At 41.3% G+C, this 20,776-nt stretch overlaps 1 protein-coding gene across 1 annotated transcript in view; it reads left to right on the plus strand.

The window, feature by feature from the left end:
• KIF26A (kinesin family member 26A) overlaps window positions 1-20,776 on the plus strand; it is a 94,559-nt gene that overhangs the window by 67,157 nt on the left and 6,626 nt on the right. The window contains exons 5-11 of the mRNA XM_058027014.1: window positions 11,053-11,262; window positions 13,231-13,324; window positions 13,815-14,077; window positions 14,327-14,510; window positions 14,805-14,964; window positions 16,630-16,792; window positions 17,349-20,733. Of these exons, the coding sequence (XP_057882997.1) occupies window positions 11,053-11,262; window positions 13,231-13,324; window positions 13,815-14,077; window positions 14,327-14,510; window positions 14,805-14,964; window positions 16,630-16,792; window positions 17,349-20,733 (4,459 nt within the window). The remainder of the gene's footprint in view (window positions 1-11,052; window positions 11,263-13,230; window positions 13,325-13,814; window positions 14,078-14,326; window positions 14,511-14,804; window positions 14,965-16,629; window positions 16,793-17,348; window positions 20,734-20,776) is intronic.

A 20,776-nucleotide genomic window follows, 5' to 3' on the forward strand; every position in this document is an offset into this window, starting at 1 on the left:
TAGAAAAGAGAATGTAGTGATGGAATACAGTAAACCTGGCACAGTAATTTAGACATGACCAGGTAGAGAAGGATTTGCTAAGGAATGTCCTTTCTATGTATGAGTTTTAACAAACCCATTTCTTGTCCCTGTTTTGTTTTTTTTTTTTTTTTCCCCTTTTTTTTTTAATCTCTGTGTGACTCAGTACTTGGCACCAGGAATAACAGGGAGCATTGGCATTTCTGGGGCACTTTGCCTTAGGAACACCTTTAAAGTGTGGTTGTATTTCCTTATGCCTACAGCTCAATAAAACTGTCTCTGCCCTTGTGTGCCTGCAGCTGTGTGTAGCCAAGAGCCCACAGCCTTTTTCCTGTGCTTTGAGGGCAGCTGGGGGAACTTCCCAGCATGACTTTTGTACCTCATGGAAAGCACTGGTTTATCTGGTGTCTTCAAACAAAGTTTGTGATCAAGTGCATGATTCCAGAGGACAGGAGATGATATGCCTTGGGTCATGTGCTCTGTCTACTGTTTTCATTAGTAAGTAGAATGGAGAACTTTCCAGGGGAAAAGCTGCACTAGAATTCCAAGGATATGGCAGGAGCCTGATCAGCTCAGCTGTGGGAGCTTCTCCTCCAGCACAGGTTATGTCTGTCTGTTGACCCTCAAAATGTCTGTTATTTAGCTTTTGGCTGAAAACATGAAAAACATAGAATCACAGAATATCCTGAGTTGGAAGAAATCTACAAGGATCATAGAATATTGAAGATTCTGTTTGTTGTGATCCTTGGGGATGGTCCTCTGCAGGGCCAGGAGTTGGACTCAACGATCCTTGTGAGTCCCCTCCAACTCAGCATATTCTGTGAATCTGTGAGGGTTCTAGCTGGTCCTTCTCACCAAGTACTTGTTGACCAGAATTTGGAAGAATCCTGTGCTTTGCTGGAGAGGATAAGAGTTCTCTGTTAATTGAATCAGCCCTTTAGTCCTTGAGTTGAGATTTAGAGCATCCAAATGGTGATGGAGTAGTCTAGTTACCAGTTTTAATGCTCCTCAAAACCTACTGTGTTTCAGCCATCTCTGAAACACAGTGTAGTGCAGGACCTACTAAATGTCTCTTAACCCATCCCTCTTTTGCAACTTCATAAATATCAGTGTTTGCCTTAAAAAGACACCCTCCAGCACTGCAGCTTTTTCTAAAAATTATGAGTCAGCACAGATGAAATTTCATGTGTCTGAATTCTTAGAACTTGTGATCCAAGAAGTGTCACTCCTCTATAGATGTTGTTTAGTACTAAAATTTCATAGTTTCACCTTTTCTGAGCAATGCCAAACAGCTTTTGATGGCATGTAGCTCACTATGCATTAGCACTCTCCATTATTTCCTACTCATTGGCTTCTGCTGATCAAGATTTACTCAGCTGGTGTCTCATGATGAGGGTGACAGGAATAAAGCAATTACTTTTCTTCCTCACTTCTTTAAGAATCCCAGAAGTGGAGAGGACAATCAGTAAACACTGGCAGTTGTGCTGTGGTCCTCAGTTAACATCAATCTCTCTTCCAACAGCTTTTTACTTTAAATTCCTCTTGTTTATAATTTTCCTCATCTTCTTGCAGCCTGTCCAATAATGAATATAAGACACCCATATGGAACAGAATCAGTGATGAATTCTGGGGTCTCTTTTTCCTACCCCAGCATCTGTGGCTGTGGTTTGGGTGATCATTCCCCTGTCATCAGTGTCCCTCACTATCACTGTGTGGTTACAGCGGGTTAAACAGCTGGTGAGGCAGCCTTTCCCTCCCTCACCTCTGAGGAGAAGTTGTTGTACGAGAATGAAAAACGCAAGTAACAAACTGGAAACCTTTGCAGTGTCCGGGATGCTTCAATGAGAGGAATGTGCCTCCCCTTATGAAAAAATGAGGAGATGAATGATATGCCAACTGTGCCAAAATACTATTTATTCTACATGAGTAGCGCCTGAATACTGCAGTGACTAATTATTGTTTGTACTGACACATTCTGTGCAGTCCCATTTCTCATGAATACACTGGAAGCTTAGAGTAAAATACATGTTGAAGCATTTACAATGGCAAATATGACTGGCTTTCTGTATTGTCTCTGCAATAGTAATTCTTAACATTTTTTCCATCCACTGATACTCAGGGTTGGTTCAATACACTTTAAGAGACACAGAAGCAACGTGGAAAATATGATATAATTTTTGGGCCAACAGAGAAATAAAAGTTATTCTGAACTGGGTGATGAGACAGTTGAATCTAAGGAACTGACTGAAAGCAGCATCTGGACTGTCTTGTGTTCTGCTGTGGTGTCAAGAACTGAACAGGTCCTGCCAAGGGTTGTGAGACCTTGTCTTGAACATCTGAGCACACATCTGGGGAAAAGAAGAGACTTGAGCTCTTGCTTTTCATAAGCCCCATGGCTGCAGCAAGTGCAGTTACTGTGCATTGTGAGCACTGCTGGGCAAGGCAGGAATGTGGAGAGATTGTGATGGCCAGTTCTTGCACTTGCAGTCAGTTATTGATTATTTGAGCCCAAGATCTAAATTTATTCTGAATTTCACATCATCATCTCCATGCTTATCATCCAGTTCTTCTGTGGTGAAATTGCTATACAGCTTTTACGGTTGAATACATTTGTTATTAGAGACTTACTGCAGCAGAGAGCCCTTAAATATCTCTTGCAATTTGTATTTATAATTTCTCACTGTTTCAAGTGGTCTTCTGGAAGGTGGAAAATAAATGTCTTATTAATTTCTTTTACATTTCAGAAATACCAATTTTTTCTGCTTATAATAATTTCAGCAGCAGTGTGTGGACTTGGTCTGTGATACAAATCTTTAATTAAGCCTTTTGCTTAATTTTTTTTAGTAGGACTGCAAAATGTTATACACTCTCACAGGTACTTGCTGGGGTTGTCAACACACAGGAATACCAAGCAGGGAAAAGTTGAAAAAAAAGCAACAATTTAGAACAGCAGGTCTGCCTTGGACCTGTGTTTCATATAATCAACAGTAATCAAACTCCTGCACAAAGGAAGATCCCACTATCAATTCAAACTGGATACTGAAAGGGATTTTGCACACTGGCTGATAAATGTTACATAGCAAATTCGTACCTTTCTCTTGAATGTGCCAAAAGCATCAGAGTCCAAACCATTTGGTTGAATCCTACTTAAAAGGCAATGATCCAGTGCACTATGATTCTTGTAACTGAATCATTTTTGTGGTCTCTCTGGGTGTTATTAAATTTAATGTCAGAATAGTAGGAAAGATGTCTGAAAGCCATTTAATATTGTCACTGGAAAGAAGTTAGATTATACTCAATTTCTGACATTAATGTGCTACTTAAGATAATTTATCATATTGTGGTATTAAGAAAGACATCCTTTTTACAGTGGCTGCTGTATAGCATTCTAATGGGCTATTTTTCTTTAGCATGGTGGGAAGCCTTTTTCATGCAAAATGTTATTTTCTGGGGTTCTATTCAGCTCATGCTTTATAATACTGCATCACTTACAACAGCAACTTTAAGTGCTTGTCTCTTCCAAGGATTCTGTCAATTTTTTTAATGTTAGAATGACAGAATGCTCCTACATGAGACAATTGAAGTGGAGCATTTAGAGAGAGCCTGAATTGTCAGACGTGTTTCTTGGACAGGTATATGCATACCGCTCTCCATTTATGAGTTTTAGACATTTACTTCCATTTATGCTTTACTAAGCCATAGCTAAGGTACTGCTAATATGATTTACTGATCGTGCAGGGTTGTCTTAGGCGTGCTGTGTGTCCCATTCACTGGTTCTTATGGTGGTTTTATGATGGATAACAAATAGGTACTTAATTTTGTCATCTTTATGCTCCTTGTTCCCTAATGACTGAAGCATTATTTCTGATATAAGCCATGGATCACAGTAAACACTCACTTATCCATGTAGGTACCACTGCATCATCCAAGGTACTTGCAGCCCTGCCAAAACACCTTGAACTGCTTAAACAAAATGTGGAAAAGTGAGATAGAAATACATAAGTTCTTGTACTTTGTTTTCACCTTGAAAAAATGAAATAATTTTCCTTCCTGTTTTCTGAAAGTACAGAATCAATTTTTTTAGCAGAGTACTACATAGAAGTGATTTTTTAAAAATTTTTGGTTTAGGTTCTCCCAAGGGAGCTAGATGGTCTATGCTAGTGTGGCAGTTTTGCATATAAATTTGCCATCCATTGGTAGTGGCAGTATATGAAAGGCTTGTAAGAACCACCCACGGTAAAACAATTTAGCAAGGGTTATATATCTGTCAGTTACAATTAAATCCATGAAAAATATTGGCTCTGAACTAGGGCTTTCGTAATGTAATTTGCACTATAGTTGAAAAATAAGTGATTTCATTGGAAAATGGTCTTCATTCAACAGAATCTGAATTCTTTGTAATTTCTTGGTGAGAAATCTTAATTCAGAGTGGTCGGTGTCTTAATGTAGTTATTTAATTAACCTGTTGTTATACGCCATTTTGTGAACATTGGACAAAATTAACTTCCTGGCTCCACAATGCCTGTCAAGGATACATGTTTCTAGGGAATATTTAGTGTCCATTCAAATTTGTTATAATGACATTTATTGCTAAAGACCAAATTGCTTGTTCATTTAGGGATTATGATACCGCTGTAATGCAGAATTTGACTAGCATTTAAAAAATGGATTCAAGTATAGTGCCAGCACCTTCCCAAAATACAGACAGAGTTGATTCTAGTAAAAAAGGCTTGAGCACATGTATTTTAAAATTTTACATGCTTCTTAATCCATTCCTTTTCATTTTTTCCTTCTCATTATGTCTAATATGAAACTTGACAACTCTATAAGCATCATATGCTAACAAAGCATCACAACAAAAACATAAACACTGCACATCCATTGATTTTGAAGGATGATCCATTGATTTTTATGCCTGTGCTAACATACTTGGCTGGGTCAGGACTCTCTATTTCCTCAACATTCAAAATGCCATGGAATCTAGTCATTACCTAGAGAATCAGTGGAGTCTTCTCTGTCTACTTGTCTTTCCCTAATTAAACTGTGTAAAGTGTTTGGCACCCTCCACTAAAAGATGAATGACCAATTTTCTAAGATACACATATATACATATATATAAAAATTAATTTTTTTTGTATTTGCTGCCTAAAACATGTAGTAGAGGTCCATGATAGTCTTAGGACCAGAATTCAAATTTTCAAATCATCTTGTTGTTTAAGTGGGAGATGGCCCTTCCCCTTTCTCTGATCTCAGAGTTTAAAGCCTTTCTGTCTCTCTTGCTTATGGGTTAATAATCTATGAGAACCTGATTGTCAATCTCCTGACTGTTTCTATCTAGGATGATGTAGGATTGTGTCATTCTCTCTGTTGATCATTGGCTCTTTTCTCTGCAAATTCAGGCTTGCACATGATTTCTTCTGGGACAACACATGCCTCCCTGGTCTTGGAGTTTCGTATTTTTTGATGTATGATACCTCTTTGTGATACCTCCATTCAGTTTGGATCCAAACTATATGGGCCTCACTGGATAAAATTGCCAGCTTGCTTCTGACCATCCATCTCACCTTCAGCTGTCAGTTGCTTCAAATTTTGGGTTTCACAGGTTTTTGGTCTGTCTCTTCCTTTTTCCAGACCTGCTTTCTGGCACTGACATACTCTTGATGCTCTGCACTGTCCTGAAGCCAGCCCATTGCTTTGCCTGGTGTGACTGTGACTCCTCTGTCCTGTTCTCCTCCATTCCAGCTGGTTCAGGGTGTTGGGGAGATCTGGAAATTATGAGCCCACACCAATGGGTCACAGGGCAATGCTGGAGAAGGTCACAGCATGGGAACACTGACTCCACGTGACAGTGGGACAGAAAGCCTCTCCTTGTGACCCTTTGGTGTGAAATGGAGTAGCCGGTATCAAAGGAGGAGGAGTGCTGCAAGGCGAGGAAGGGCTGGTGCCAGCCAGGATGTACATCGCTCAGTTTCTGAGATATTTTGGTGTTCAGGTGAAAACTGTTAAATTTCCATCCAAATTTGACTTTCATAAAGGTTAAAGTTCTCAGGATCTAGAGTTTGTCTCTGGACTCCAACAGGTTACTGATATTTGAGTGGATCTGTGGTTCTCTAGTGATCTCATAGCCTTGTCTTCCACACAGAAGACTTCTTTCTTCCCCTCTTTTTTTTTTTTTTTTTTAATCCACCCTTTTGCCAATTTATCTCCTTGAAATCCCATATGTTTGCATAAAACTGGTGATTTTTGTTCTTATGCTTCAGCATCCATCCCTTAGATTTGCCCTTGCATAGCTGGAGTAGATGAATTCTAGTAGCTGTTTTCTTTTGTCACCTTTCTTTGCCCTGGCTTCCACTGTAGGCTGACAGATAAACTTTAAAAAAAATAAAATTCTTTGATTGCTTGGAAAGTCTCTCTCACCCTTGCCTGTGAAGGTTAAAATAACACCAATTGTTGGGCTGTGTGAGGAGCCTCTGACCTTATGCCACCCATTTCTAGAGTTTTTCCAAATCAGATGCTAGTTTATTTATTTTTTTGAATTTTTTATCTTGTAATGACATATTCAAGATATATTTACCATCTTCTTTTCCCAAGTACTTCTGATTTTAATAGGATTTCCTTCAGCAATTCTGCTGACCTCCTGGTTTCTGCATATACAGGAATTTGGAAAAGTTCAGTAATGGAGTGTGAACCCTCAGTGTAGAAACCCCACCAGATTAGAGTCAATTAATTAATGAGATACTTCAGTTGTTTCCATGACTTAAGCTGTCTTCAGGCACTGAGAAAATGTTAATAATGTGCAAATATTGTGATATTTATGTTTCTTTTATTTTTATTTACAGAAATTGAACTCAAATACAAACCTACTCTCTTTTTCCATCAACATCCTCATTAAATTAGAGCCTCTATCCAGCATTCAATGCCTGCATGAATGTCTATGTACAAAGTCCTATATACTTCAGATTTATAAACTTTCACTTGTAATTCACTTGTAATTTGCGTTGTTCTCTGCATTGAAGAAGAAACAACAAATGGGGGAGAAAAGGAAGTAATAATACTGAATTTTAGCAAAAAGGGTCATTCCCACCACAGGATGGATGTCTGTGTTAGCTCTCCTTACGGAATATAAAAGTTGTGGGATGTCCTGTGTCTGAGATGACTTTTCTGAAATCACCAAATTTGTATTGTCTTTTCCTTTTTTGTGCTCCCTTTCTCTCCCCTCACCCCCAATCCTTTTAGCTCACTTCAGTTCCCACCCCTCTGACCTGTTCTTTTTCCTTTAGACCTGTCCTATTCTTCCATTTCTTGATTCATTCTCCTCTAAATTTCTTTTCTTGTGTTTGTTTGCTTTGTACAAATGTAAGCACTAGCTGGTACCATTGCAGTTGGAGTTGACTCCAGAAACCTGGACATGCTGTCAAATAATTGCCCACAAAAGGTGTGATTTTGAGTGGGCCTGAAATTAATTTTACCTAATTCTAATAATTCATTTTCATAAGCAAATAAAAGCATTTGAGTGCAGTCATTGCTGATTTGCTCCCTAGTTATGGGCCAAAGTTCCTTTCAAGTTTATGGGCCCTGTGTTATCCTGAATCCTCCCCTCTCTGCAAGCCCTTATTTCTGGATGATTTCCTGCACCACATATTGCTGTCTCTACAGGTGAGCATGCCTTTTGTATGTGGAGTAGATAAAGAGACCCAGGAGAAGCTGCAGTTAAATTGCAAGAGCCTTGCTGGCTCTGTAGTACTCACACTGTACTGTTTCCCTGCAGTATTGACTCCAGAAGAATACTGGGATGAACCTCGGAGCTGAGAATATAAACCTGTCACTTAAATTGGTCCTCAACCACAGGCATGCAGGAAGTGTGAGAAGAATAAACAGTATTACACCAAACCTTTCCTTTATAGACACAGAAGCGTGTGCATGCACCCAGGATCTGCCTGCTCTCAGTTTTTGCTTTTGTGAGGGGATATGTTTGAGTAATCTTTGTGCTTGATGGCACTTCCATGAGCATTTCTGCTTTATTTCTGAGTGAAATGAGCCTGGCTCAGCATCATGAATGAGTGTGGCACATTATAACTCTGCAATTACTGATACATATCACATGCAGATATATTTAGTGGGCAGAAAAACTAAATGTGAAATCTGTTTTTCTACTCTGAAAACCAGCTTTTATACACAAAACACTAAAGGGGGAAGTCCCTCAAGCTGCTTTTCTCTTCCTCCTCACATTTGTCTTGAAAGCTCACTTCCATTATAAACATGAAGATGACCCTTGAGTCCTGCTAAGTTTGGGATATGATCCATTATGGGATCTGATCCATTATGGGAAGCTATTTTAGTATCTTTCTGATTCAAAGAGTTGGTCTTAAAAAGCTAATTTGTCACACAAGGATTTTCTGTGGGTGAAGCCATCACTGTGTTTAGGGGGAGCAATGCTCTGATGGAGGTAACTTGCTGTTTAGGTCAGGAGCAAGCCATTTTTCCTCTTATCCAAACTCTGGCTGCTATAATCTAATAATAGATGAAAGAGAGAACAGAAAGGACTGTTTAGATAAGTGCTTTGAAAACAGCATATATTTTAAAATTCATTTTAATCAAGTGACCCTGAAGTGGGCATTATACTTACATATATTTATATATTTAGGGTTGGTTTCTTTTTCTTTTTTTTTTTTTTTGCCCTGAGGGAGGTTATTTTTTATGAGCACCTTGGTAGCATGTCAAGGTTGAGCTAGCAGGCTAATACACAAAGCTGGCTTCATGCAGCTTTTATGGGGAAACAGCCTTGAGTGTGTCACCTCTGATGCACTTTGCTTTTGAGGCAGCTGTTTCATTTATCCTAAGGTTTGCTTGTTTTCTGGGACTGTATTTTCATATTTGTATTACTGTGAAAGGCGAAAGAAAAGAAAGTGTTGAATCAGGGGACACCTTAGTCAATAGGTAGAAGAATTTGCTGCTATGTTTGATGGAGCCTCCTGCAGTGTTTATGGGAAGGGTTGGTTGTTTCTTAACCTCTTTGTTTAGAAGAAATGTTAGGGAAAAGCTTTTAGAGCTGCTTTGTGGAAAATATTTCCTTTGAGGGTGCTTGAGGAATTGTGTAGGGATGCCTGTGTGCAGCTTAGCCCCCACAGAGAAAAGGAGATGGAAGAATGGGGCAGTTGAGAACTTAAATATTTGAATTACCTGCCCTCCTCAGCTGGTAAAGGCAGGGACAGTTCAGCATGGTGCTTCCTGCTGCTCCCACATCTGCTGTGGATCATCCTGGCTTGGCCACTGCATTTCACTGCACACACTGGCTGCAGATGTGTCTGCTGTCACCTTCTCATCTTGTCTGGTACGAGTGTCCCTCAGTCCCTGAGGGTGGCTCAGTCTGCTCTGGTCTCTGCTTGTTGCCTGCATTTCACATGCTGTGCTCTGCTGAAGGAGATTTTCAGCTTTGGTTCTTCCTTGCCAGTGTCTCTTTGGACACAGAAGTGAAGTGCTGACTGCAAAATCCATTTTTTGGTAAAGACACAAAGAATGTGTTCATGGAGTAAGTGCACACCATTTTAATGGCACAACGTTCTTGAAACGAAGTAAGTAGGAGTCAAATTGTTCTGGCACATTTAAGGTTACATTTAGCAAAAATCTTACTGAAATGGAGAATCATTCTTCATGAGAGACAAGTGCTTTTAAACCCAGCTTCTACATGCAATATCCAGCTGAGGGCTAAAAGTGAGCCTGACCCATAGAACGACAGAATTGCCTAGGTTGGAAAGGCAAGATCAAGTCCAGCTGTTAGCCCAGCACTGCCAGGCCCACCACTAACCCATGTGCTTTAACAGGAGTGGATGTCCCTGGCTCAGTAGCTGTGCTGCAGAAGATGAAGGTGCTGATGGGTGCTGTGGACAGTGCATATGTAAATTGTTCCAGCTATGGCATATTTCAGCCTCCACCTGGTTAACTCTGGTGCTGTGAGAATTGCTGGTAGTTGAATAAGGAGATTGTACTGTTGTTCAGCTTGTTACTGAAACATTTCATACACCATGGAAAAAGCAGTTCTCACTGAACATTGCTTTTCTCTGAAGTCTGATCTGTGTGCCAGTTCAGAGTTGAAGCTGCACCTGTAATAGTAATTTTCTTCAGTGCAAGGTATATAAAACATGCTGGTTCTGACATGGGAGCATTTCATAAGGCTAGATGGTTGTAAGTGGGTGTGAGGCAGTATTTCACAGGTTTTTAAAGTAAGAGTATGATTTCCAGGAAGCTTAAAAGAAGCAGGTGTGCAGCTGTTGCTGAATTTTCCTGAGACCCAGTCACTTGGCGCCCTTAAGGTGCTTTGGAAATCACCGCCAAGAAGTTGGAGCTTTCTAAAGATACTGTCTTAAAAACCTCTATGTAGGATACCATAATTTGTAGTGCTGCAATAGAAGTGTACCTTTGTGAAAGGTTTCTTTTCCAGCTTTTTGACCTTTTAGTGGTTTGTGGTTTGATTTCTTTTCCCTTCTTTTTTTCCCCCCATTAAATCTGCAACTAAGCACTGAAGAGCCTAGCAATGACAGCATAAAGGCAACTGCCTGGGACTGTTGTAAGAGAGACACCTTTTTATTAGAATAACATGAATGAGAAATTGAAAGTTTCTAGACTTATTTCAAATGCAGTAGCTGTCTGAGCCTTGTGTTATTCAGACTGGTTTTCAAAGTGTCCCTTCGGTCACATTGAGTACTTGAAAGGCAGGAGAATAGAATTTTCTTTTCTTTGGCATCGTGTTACACCTACAGTGGATCATACTTGCAGATCAGACATTTATAAATTTAATTGGTAAAACTGGAACAGCGTCAACTGAAGAGACAAAGTGCACCTTTGAAACCTAATTAGTTCAGTGAAGACCCGAGGCTGGAAAATCTGGCTCTGTTTTTGTCCCACGGTTGTTCTGACACACCTAAACATGACAAACAAACACATCATGGGAAGGGGAGTGGGTTTGGGAGGAATGCTTTGCATGTGTTTATCTGTAGCTGGGAACTCAAGTTGTTGCTTTCTTCTGAATCCTTGCAGGTGAAAGTGATGGTGAGGATTTGTTCCTCTCAAGGGACACACGAAACATCTGAATCCATGTCCTTCCTAAAGGTAGACCCACGGAAAAAGCAAATCACATTTTATGATCCAGCAGCCACTGGGCCCTGCAGTGCAGGTCACAGAAGAGGTGTTGTTGCTGTCCCAAAGATGTTTGCCTTTGATGCAGTTTTCCCCCAGGATGCTTCACAGGTACTGGAGTCACTCATCTAAACCTCTTGAGTCTTGGCCACTGCATTTGATTGCCTGAGGAGTTCCTTCTGTTTCTGGGGAATTTTATTTGAATGAGTTGCCTTAATACCTGGAAAAAACATGGTAATTAATGGACAAGTGGGTAAATTCTTACATCTTCTGTTTAGTTGAGATGTAAAATAAAGGAATAATACCTGGGGAGATAGATTTGCTGACCAAATTACCTTCCTGTGTATTCTCTTGTTAGAGAAAAGCACACAGCCAGCTTGAAATCCAGTTTCCATCCAGCTAGGTTTTAACCCATTTGATGAGACTGAAATGAAGTCCTTCCCCACAGCTTTCAGTGGGAAATAAACACGTGCTTAATGTTAAACTAAATGCTGTTAGGAGGAAAGATGAAGCTAACCTCTTGGGACTGTTATATTGGAACAGGGAGCTTTAATATTATCTGCACCTTTTCCAGTTTATTTATACTGTGGTTTTGGCTGATTATTTTATGTTGATGGTTATGCTGATGGTGGTGCTTGTCTGTCTTTTGGCCTGCAAAAGGGAGCATTTATTCAGTAGTAGCCTTAGACCTGAAATCTACTACACAGACAGGATGGCTGGTCTTTGAGAGGACTGGGTCTGGTGTATATTCAGTGAGGTTGCACTCATGGACATCTGATAAGTCCTTCTGTGAAAAAATCTTTGGTTCAGACAATAAAATCCTAGAACAGCTTTAAAAAGAACTAATTCAACAGCATTTGAAGAACTACACCAAGTCTGAACTGCTGGAAAAAAATAGGGTGAAAAATATAGTGTAAGGTGAAAAAAGTCTATTAGTGTTGACAAAATATGATAAGGTCTAGTTCATAATCCCCTCCTCAGCTCTTCTCCTAAGGTTTTGTTTCATTTTTTGGGTCCCAGATTGTAGATAAGAAAATATCTATTGAGTCTAAATTCTAGACAAGCACTTAAGATGAGGAATAACTTCGCCCACACCATCAGGGCCCAAAGCACCGGTGGCCACATCCAAAAGCTGTTTTTAGATCCTGCATAAGTTCAAGCAGGGTCATTGTGCAGAAGTATGCAACAGTGATCTCAACACGAGTCCAGAACTGGAAGTGAGATTTTCTTACTTGTGCTGCCAACCCTGCTGCAAGGTGGCTGGTCACAGCCTGCATGTCTGCTGGTTTTGGCACCAGTCCTTCAGGCTGTTGAGCCCAGGTTTGGGATCGATTTTCAGTTCCTTGTGGCAGCCCTGTTGGGTGGCCTGTTGTGATGTTTTTGGGTGACGTTGGCCACTGCAGCCCCTTCTGTGGTGGTGTTATTGCTGGAGGGAAGCTTGCTGCCATGCACCTGCAAACAGAGCCTTATCATTTCACTGTAGTTACATATTTACAGCAGCCCCCTCCCCTGCCCCCAGTTGCTGTACTTAATAGATCATCTTATTGTGTATTTGAAACCTTCCCTGACGTGGATAAACTGGTTTTAGCACAATCAAGTATTTTAGCAAATTTTCTTTATTGATGATGATGTTTCCACTGGAAGAGGAAAATGTAATACTATGAAATCTTATTCAGGGATCTTAATGCATTTTCTACAGTATGGATGTCTTTTTAATTCCTCTGAGCACTCCTGAGTAGCTTAATTTCAGTGGAGTTGCTACTGTTACTGAATAGCCTTGGCTAAGCTATTATACCAGCAGGAAGCCTGGTTGGATAGCATTCAGTTTGCTACATTAGTCATAGAATCAATATTCCAAGAGAATAGGTTTAATAGAATTGAAAACTATTTTAGGCTGTAGTAGCATATTTTATTATTTTTTGAGATAGCATAGTTACTAAAATAATAGGACTGATGCCATAAAAATGGGGAGAATATTGCGCCTCAAAAATATTGAGTCATTCATTTCATTACAGAAGAACAGTAAAATCCACAGCAGTATATGCTCTTTCACTTATTTGTCTCCAATTTTTCTTTCAGGCTGAGGTATGCTCTGGAACAGTAGCAGAAGTAATCCAGTCTGTTGTGAATGGTGCAGATGGTTGCATATTTTGCTTTGGTCATGTCAAGCTTGGTGAGCTCCCAAATTCGTTACAGTTAATTACTATGTCAGTCTGGTAATTACATGCTGTCAGCTCCTGGAACAATAAACCTGGAGTATATGAATAGATTAGAATTTCTTTTTAATTAGCTTTGCAAACTTATCACGGTTTATTTCTACACTGTGATTGTAAGTTTTAATTTGAAAAGGTAAAATGTAGCATCAGATTAGCTTATTCAAGAGCAAGTTTATGTAGGTGCATTGTGATGAAAATCAAAAGATCAGAGATGTTTTTTACATTAATTTGCTGTGGGTCTGGCTTGCAAAACTTGCAAGCCTAATTGAATAAATAGTAATGGATTATTAATTAAATACTTTGAATTTTTTCATCTGTTCTTTCCCTTATCTGTGCAGCACATGGCATTATGTGTAATGTACCATGATGATATCAGGTAGCAATATGAAGACATACTGCCTTGTACAAGAAAGGTTAATTGTGTTTATGTTTGTCTTTTCATTCTAGGAAAATCTTTTACCATGATTGGGAAAGATAACTCCACACAAAGCCTTGGTATCATCCCCTGTGCAATTTCTTGGCTCTTCAAATTGATCAATGAACGTAAAGAAAAAACTGGAACTCGTTTCTCTATTAGAGTATCTGCTGTAGAGATCAGTGGCAAAGATGAAAACCTTAAGGATTTGTTAGCTGAAGTAGCCACTGGCAGCCTTCAGGATGGCCAGTCTCCTGGGGTTTATCTGAGAGAAGATCCAATATGTGGAACCCAGGTATAATGAATAGCACAACATAGATTTTTCTGAGCCTGACTTTCTTCTACTTTTTATTTCCTTTTATCTGACAACAATTATGACAACTTTTAAGCCAGTAAAAAAAATTTATTGCTTTTAATTTATAAGCTCATCTCCCATGGTGTACATATTTGTTTCTCTTAGTGCCCTGGAGATTTAGCATGTTCAGCAAAAAATAATAAAAAAATGCCCCTGTGCTAATTAGTCATTTTCTTGTTTATATTCAAGCTTCAAAACCAAAGCGAGCTAAGGGCCCCAACAGCAGAGAAAGCTGCCTTTTTCCTTGATGCTGCAATTGCTGCCAGGAGCACCAGCAAGCCTGAATGTGAGGAGGAAGATAGGAGGAATTCACACATGCTCTTTACTCTTCACATATACCAGTATCGCATGGAGAAGAGTGGCAAAGGAGGAAGTATGAATGTTCTTACCTTATTGTTTATTTTTAAATGATGTGGTCTTGCATTAGTTTTAATAATAATTTGCAGTTAAGTTAAAAAGAAAAAAATGAACTCTCAAGCCAGTTGAGTCACCTTTAACTTTTGTAGCTGTGACTAATATCTGGTTTCCTTACAATTAAATATGAATTTAGCCATTATCCCATGCTGTATTCATTATTCTCCTCATTTGAATGCATTTTGAATACCAGGTTTGGCTTGAGTCCATGCAAGAACGTGATGTACAACTGTTTTTCCCCTTTTTGTTTTAGTGTCTGGAGGACGCAGTCGTTTGCATCTCATTGATCTGGGGAGCTGTGAAAAAGTGCTGAGCAAGAGCCGAGATGGAGGAGGCTCTCTGTGTCTGTCTCTCTCTGCCCTGGGCAACGTCATTTTGGCCTTAATTAATGGTGCTAAGCATGTGCCATATAAGTAAGTGGATTCTAACTCTGCATTATCTTAAATTTGTGGCTGGTGTTACCTGAGAAATGGATTGCATCAACAATTTACTGTTCACCTAATATGAAGTTGAAGGCAGAGAGGGATCTACCTTCTTTTAAAGCCACTCCTACAGATGCACGTATCATTTGTCTGCTTTTCCATACCAACATACACACAGGTTTTCAAATGTTCAGGTAACATGAAATTCTTAGTTAGATGGTCAAAAATGATATATTGGCCTACTGAATTTGGGTGAAGTGTTGAGGAGGGTTTGATTATTGAAAAAAGTGAGGGAAAAATGGCGAAGATGTTTTCTTTCCTTCTCTCTCTTTGTTTCCTGGATTTGGAATTTCTGGCTGATCTCAGCCAGCTGGACTTAGTGAATCATTGAAAACAAATTTCATAGGATTTTATCCTCTTTTTGGAATTGTAAAAATTGTACTGAAATTTTGGAAAATAATTGAGTATTGATCAAGTATGGTCATCAAAGGTTGTTATTTCTGTGTGTCTTTTTGGATGATACATCTTTTAAATTAAAAATAAAAGACCACCATGTTGCACATTAGTTTAGCAGAAGTGAATGTTTAGGTGTGTTCCTTTGTGGAGTGTCTGTGACAACAATTTTGTGTCTAACACACCTGTGGGGAGCCCCAGCTTAAAGACAACAGCCACATTGTAAGCACCCTTACCAGAACTTGGCCTTCAGTCCTTAAATTTAATTGCTGCTTGTCTTAACAACAGCACAAAGTTATAATGCATTATCAATCATGTCATTTCACATATTTATCTAGTGATGCATCTCAAACAGGTGGTTTTTCTTCTTTTCTCTGTATTAGACAGAGAGATATTTTCCTCAGGCTACTTGCTAGGCTTGTGTATGGAGTAGAGGATGGATGGGTTAGAATAGGGAAGGGCAGATCCTCAACTTGGTCACCTACTGTGGTTTAGTGACCAGACATGACAGGAGTTCCCTCAGGTTGGAACTGCTCAGGGAGCAGGGAGCTTCCTACTCCAAGCAGCTGTGGGGAAAGATGTCTTGGAGACCAGTGGAGGACAAAATGTCACTTGTCTTGTCAGCTTTACTGTCCACAGTGGAGGCTTTACATCACCAGGAAGGCCTTCAGAGATAAGTTCTGCTTCCCTTTTGCTATGTAAGAGCAGACCACAGGTGGCAAAAAGGAAAGTAGATTAGTTGGGGTGACACTTGTATTTCTGATATCTAACATTGTTACGTCCAGTTAGAGATTTCTTACCATTTCTGTTGACTTCTTATATTTCTTATTGTTAAAATGTTTGCATAGAACTCACAGAGTGTAACTATCCAGGTACTAAGTCTGTTCAGCTGAAAATACAGCAGTCATGAGCAGTATGACCTAAACCTGAGAAAACTAATTATCAGTCAATTGGTTTACAATATTCTAAACAACAGAATGACTTACCATACTGTAAAAACACAGGCAGATAAATTAAAATATTGGTACCTTGGTATGTGTACACTTAGACACATTTTAAGTGTGGTCAATAACAGGAGCATATTTCTTATCTACATGAATCACGAGTGCATGAGGGTGAAAGCACAGCTTGTGGTGTAGAATTCTGCAAAAAAAAAGGTGGTGGTTTCTTTAAATAATCTAGTGTTTTTATTTTTTTGCACAGGGACAACAAGTTGACAATGTTGTTGAGGGAATCACTTGGGAATATCAACTGCAGGACTACTATGATTGCACACATTTCTGACTCCCCAGCCAATTATGCAGAGACTCTCACAACTGTTCAGCTCGCATCGCGAATCCACCGCATGAGAAAGAAGAAATCCAAGGTTGGTTCACAAACAAGCAGAAATTAATTCATTTGAAAATGAGTTTTCCTAACCTCTCAGTAGGGGAACATGGGATTTCTCGATGGTAGGAAGTAATACAAAATGCATAAAATCTCAGGAGAGGAACTGACAAATGACTTGGCACTGAGCCATCATCCTGCCCCCTATCCTTAATCCTGAAATTCCCTTCTTTTTGTTTCAAACACGTATTCTTTCTTTGCTTACATGTGGAACTATCTCAAAAGCTTCTATCAGTATTAATTAAAAATCAATAGAGGAGGAACAGAAAACTATTGAGGAGAAAGATAATGCATAATATTTAATGGAAATTATCTGAAAAGGTGTGATTGTTATATTATTACTAATACAGTAAAATCTATGTAGCACATTATTTCAATTTACCCTCCCCTCTAATATTTTCCCACTAGATATAGTTATGATAGTATACACAAAGCACAGATTATATTGCAACCTGACCTTTTAATCAATTTCTGTACATGTATATACTTATTTATTAATTGCTACTAATAAATTTACTGTTACTTGTCATTTGCAGTATGCATCCAGCTCGTCTGGAGGAGAGAGTTCGTGTGAAGAAGGACACGTCCGGAGACCGCCCCATTTGCGACCATTCCACCCACGAACTGTTGCCCTTGACCCTGACCTTCCTGTGCTGAACATATCCAGTGATCCTGACTATTCCTCCAGCAGTGAACAGTCTTGTGATACTGTCATCTATGTTGGTCCCAATGGTGCAGCTTTGTCCGACAGGGAATTGACAGATAATGAAGGTCCACCAGAGTTTGTTCCCATTATCCCGTCCCTAAATAAGAAGAGAAATAAAGACAATTCTGCTATTAGTAGGAGTTCTGACAAGGACCATTTCAAATGCAACACTTTTGCTGAACTGCAGGAAAGGTTAGAGTGCATTGATGGAAGTGAGGAACCCATGAAATTTGCTTGTGGAGAAATCTCTGTTGGGTCCAATTGTAGTCCTGTTCCTGGAAGTACAGAAAATGCACAGTCTAAGTTGATAAAGGAGAAAGTATCCTCTCCTTCTGGAGGATTTAAGAAACTGATTCCACAAGAAACTGCATCTCCCAAAAAAGGATATAACCTTCCTTTCCAGGCTGTTGCACCAAGGGGTGGCAATGGCAACTGTCAAGAAAATAGCACACCTCACTTGAAAGCAGAGCTTTCCAAGCAGCAGAGCAGAGCTGACAACAAAATAATAGACTCTGTCTTAGAGGGGGAGAGAGAGACAATCACGGATTCCCTGCAGACTTCAAGGTGTAGTCCTTTGAGGAATCCAGAGCAGAATAAGGGCACAGCTGAATGTGTCACTAAGGAAAAGTCCTTGTATGTGAAGAGACCCTTGCCAAGCCCAGCGCCTCCCCCTCCACAGCAGAGAGAACACTCCCCAAGCTCCAAAGCTGAGAATTTGGAGCCAGACAATACCAATGCAGTTCGGACTCCTCCTGTGGGAATGAGCAAACAGATGGGAAACAAACCTGAGCAAAACCCTTTAGGAAGCACATTCCTTATTGGTAGCAACACCCAGAGTCAGTCAGGTGCGATAGAGGTACACAGCTTCAGGTCAGCATTCAGAGGGAAATGCTTTGATCGGGATATACTGACCACCACAGTGACTTTGCAGCAGCCTGTTGAGCTGAATGGAGAGGATGAGCTTGTTTTCACAGTGGTGGAAGAGCTCTCTATCAGTGGAATTATGGATAATGGGAGACCTTCCAGTATCATTAGCTTTAACAGTGACTGCTCCCTTCAGGCCCTTGCATCGGGTTCGAGGCCGGTCAGTATTATCAGCAGCATAAATGATGAGTTTGATGCTTATACCTCACAGGAGACTTCTACTGGTGTAAATATTGATATTGTTGTGCCCTTTGCTAAGGATCCCTTTACCAGCAGCAGACGTTCCTCCATCAGTTCGTGGCTTAGTGAAGTCAGCATTTGTACAATTGAAAGTGATGGAGCCCAGTCTAGTGACAGTTTTGTCGCACAGTCATCTTACAATTGTAATAAGTCTGAGGAACCCTTCAACTTGGACTCCTCCCATTTATGTGTCCCCCTGAAAAGTGCTCTGAATGACAGTGGATTTTGCTTCTCTGAGCTGGAGAGTGAGAGCTTGAGTTCCAGCAAGCTTTCCTCAGGCATCAGTAAAAGCCCTCAAACCTCTGAAACTACCAAAGCATCTCAGATAAAAAGTGCTTTTTGTGTCACTGATCAGCCAGTAAAAATCAAATTTAGTAATTCTCGTGATGCGCCTGTGATAGAAACAATACATTCTAGTCTTCCTAGGAAAACAAAAACTACCTCTTCTTCAATCCACAATAATACTGTCCTCAGCTATAAAGAGCTGCAGAATCCACATGGTATATTTGAAGATCCTTGGCTGTTACGCACCGATTATCACTTGGAAGCAAAACCTGCAGAGTCGCTGCTGTCTCCAAAACCTCACACGTTTGGTACTGAGAAGCAGCCAGAAAAAGCTGCCCAGGGTTTTGGCACAGCGTCCAGGCCAACAAAGTCACAGACTATGCTTGCCTGCTCGCAGAGGGTTGTGGATGGTTGTGAAATGGCCTGCAAATCCTCCAGCGGAGCTGCCAAGAAGTCAGAAATTGCGATGAAGATGCCACAGCTGAAGAGAGGAGCCACCACGCTGGGAGTTACGCCAGTGTCACACGCTAACAGTACTTTGCCAGAGTGTGTGACTCGAGGGAATTCAGATGCTCCCCTGGCAACTGGCAGCTTGAAATCGTCCCTAGGAAAGAAGAACGCACCACAGAAATCAACCATGTTGCCCAGACCAGGTGGGCCAACACCTCCAACACCTCCTGTGCGTAAATCGAGCCTGGAGCAGAAACCTGTTGGTCTGGGTAACGGTGGGGGGAAAGCTTCTGGCCTGGACTTTGCCAGAGCTGCCACGCCAAAGGCTGAAGACGAAGCAGATTTGCGGTTGAAAGCTGGCTCTTACTTTAGTGAAAGCGCCAGCTGCAAAATGAACTTGAAGGGTGACCACTCTTTGCCCAAGATGACTTCCAGCTTAAAGGTGAAGGCGTCAAAGAGTGAAACTGTGCACCGATACGGGAGCCACATGTCTCTGGAGAGGTGTGACAGCCTGACTTCAGTTGGATCCAAAGCAAGCGTGGTGAGGGACAGCGGGAGCACTGGCAGCAGCCGTGCAGGGCGCTCTGTCCCCAGGCTGGGGGTCCCTCCTGTTGCTTCCAGTATGGGTTTACCTCTGCCCTTCCCCGCCCCTGCTCCCGGTAAAAACAACCAGGCCAAACCCACAGCTAACCAGAAGGTGCAAGCCAATGGGAATAAAACCCGGGGCCTCTCTGCCAGTGGGTCAAAGGCTCTCAGCTCCTCTGTGAAGTCCCTGGCACAGCCTGCAGGGAAGGGCTCTGGCCTGGCCCCTGGTGGGAAGGCAGCCCCCCGTTCCGTGCAGTCCGTCAGCGGCAAGCCCGGCCGCGGCACCATCATGGGCACCAAGCAGGCCATGAGGGCCGCCAACAGCCGCGTGAACGAGCTGGTGTCGGGCGGCTCTGCCAAGGCGGGACACTTCCGAGGCTCCACCGACTCTGACAGCGGCAATGACAGCGGCATCAACCTCAGCGATGAGAAGTCGCAGATGCCGGTGCTGCCGTCCCCCTACAGCAAGATCACGGCGCCGCGGCGGCCGCAGCGCTACAGCAGCGGGCACGGCAGCGACAACAGCAGCGTGCTGAGCGGGGAGCTGCCGCCAGCCATGGGCAGGACGGCTCTCTTCTACCACAGCGGGGGCAGCAGCGGCTACGAGAGCATGATCCGAGACAGCGAGGCCACCGGCAGCGCCTCCTCGGCACACGACTCCATGAGCGAGAGCGGGATGTCCTCCCCGGGCCGCATGAGGAGCCTTAAATCCCCCAAGAAACGGTCAACAGGTGAGACATGGAGGTGTTCGCTGGTGCCAGGTGTTCCCTGGTG

This window comes from Melospiza georgiana, chromosome 6, assembly GCF_028018845.1.
Source record: "Melospiza georgiana isolate bMelGeo1 chromosome 6, bMelGeo1.pri, whole genome shotgun sequence".
Lineage (NCBI taxonomy): Eukaryota > Metazoa > Chordata > Aves > Passeriformes > Passerellidae > Melospiza > Melospiza georgiana.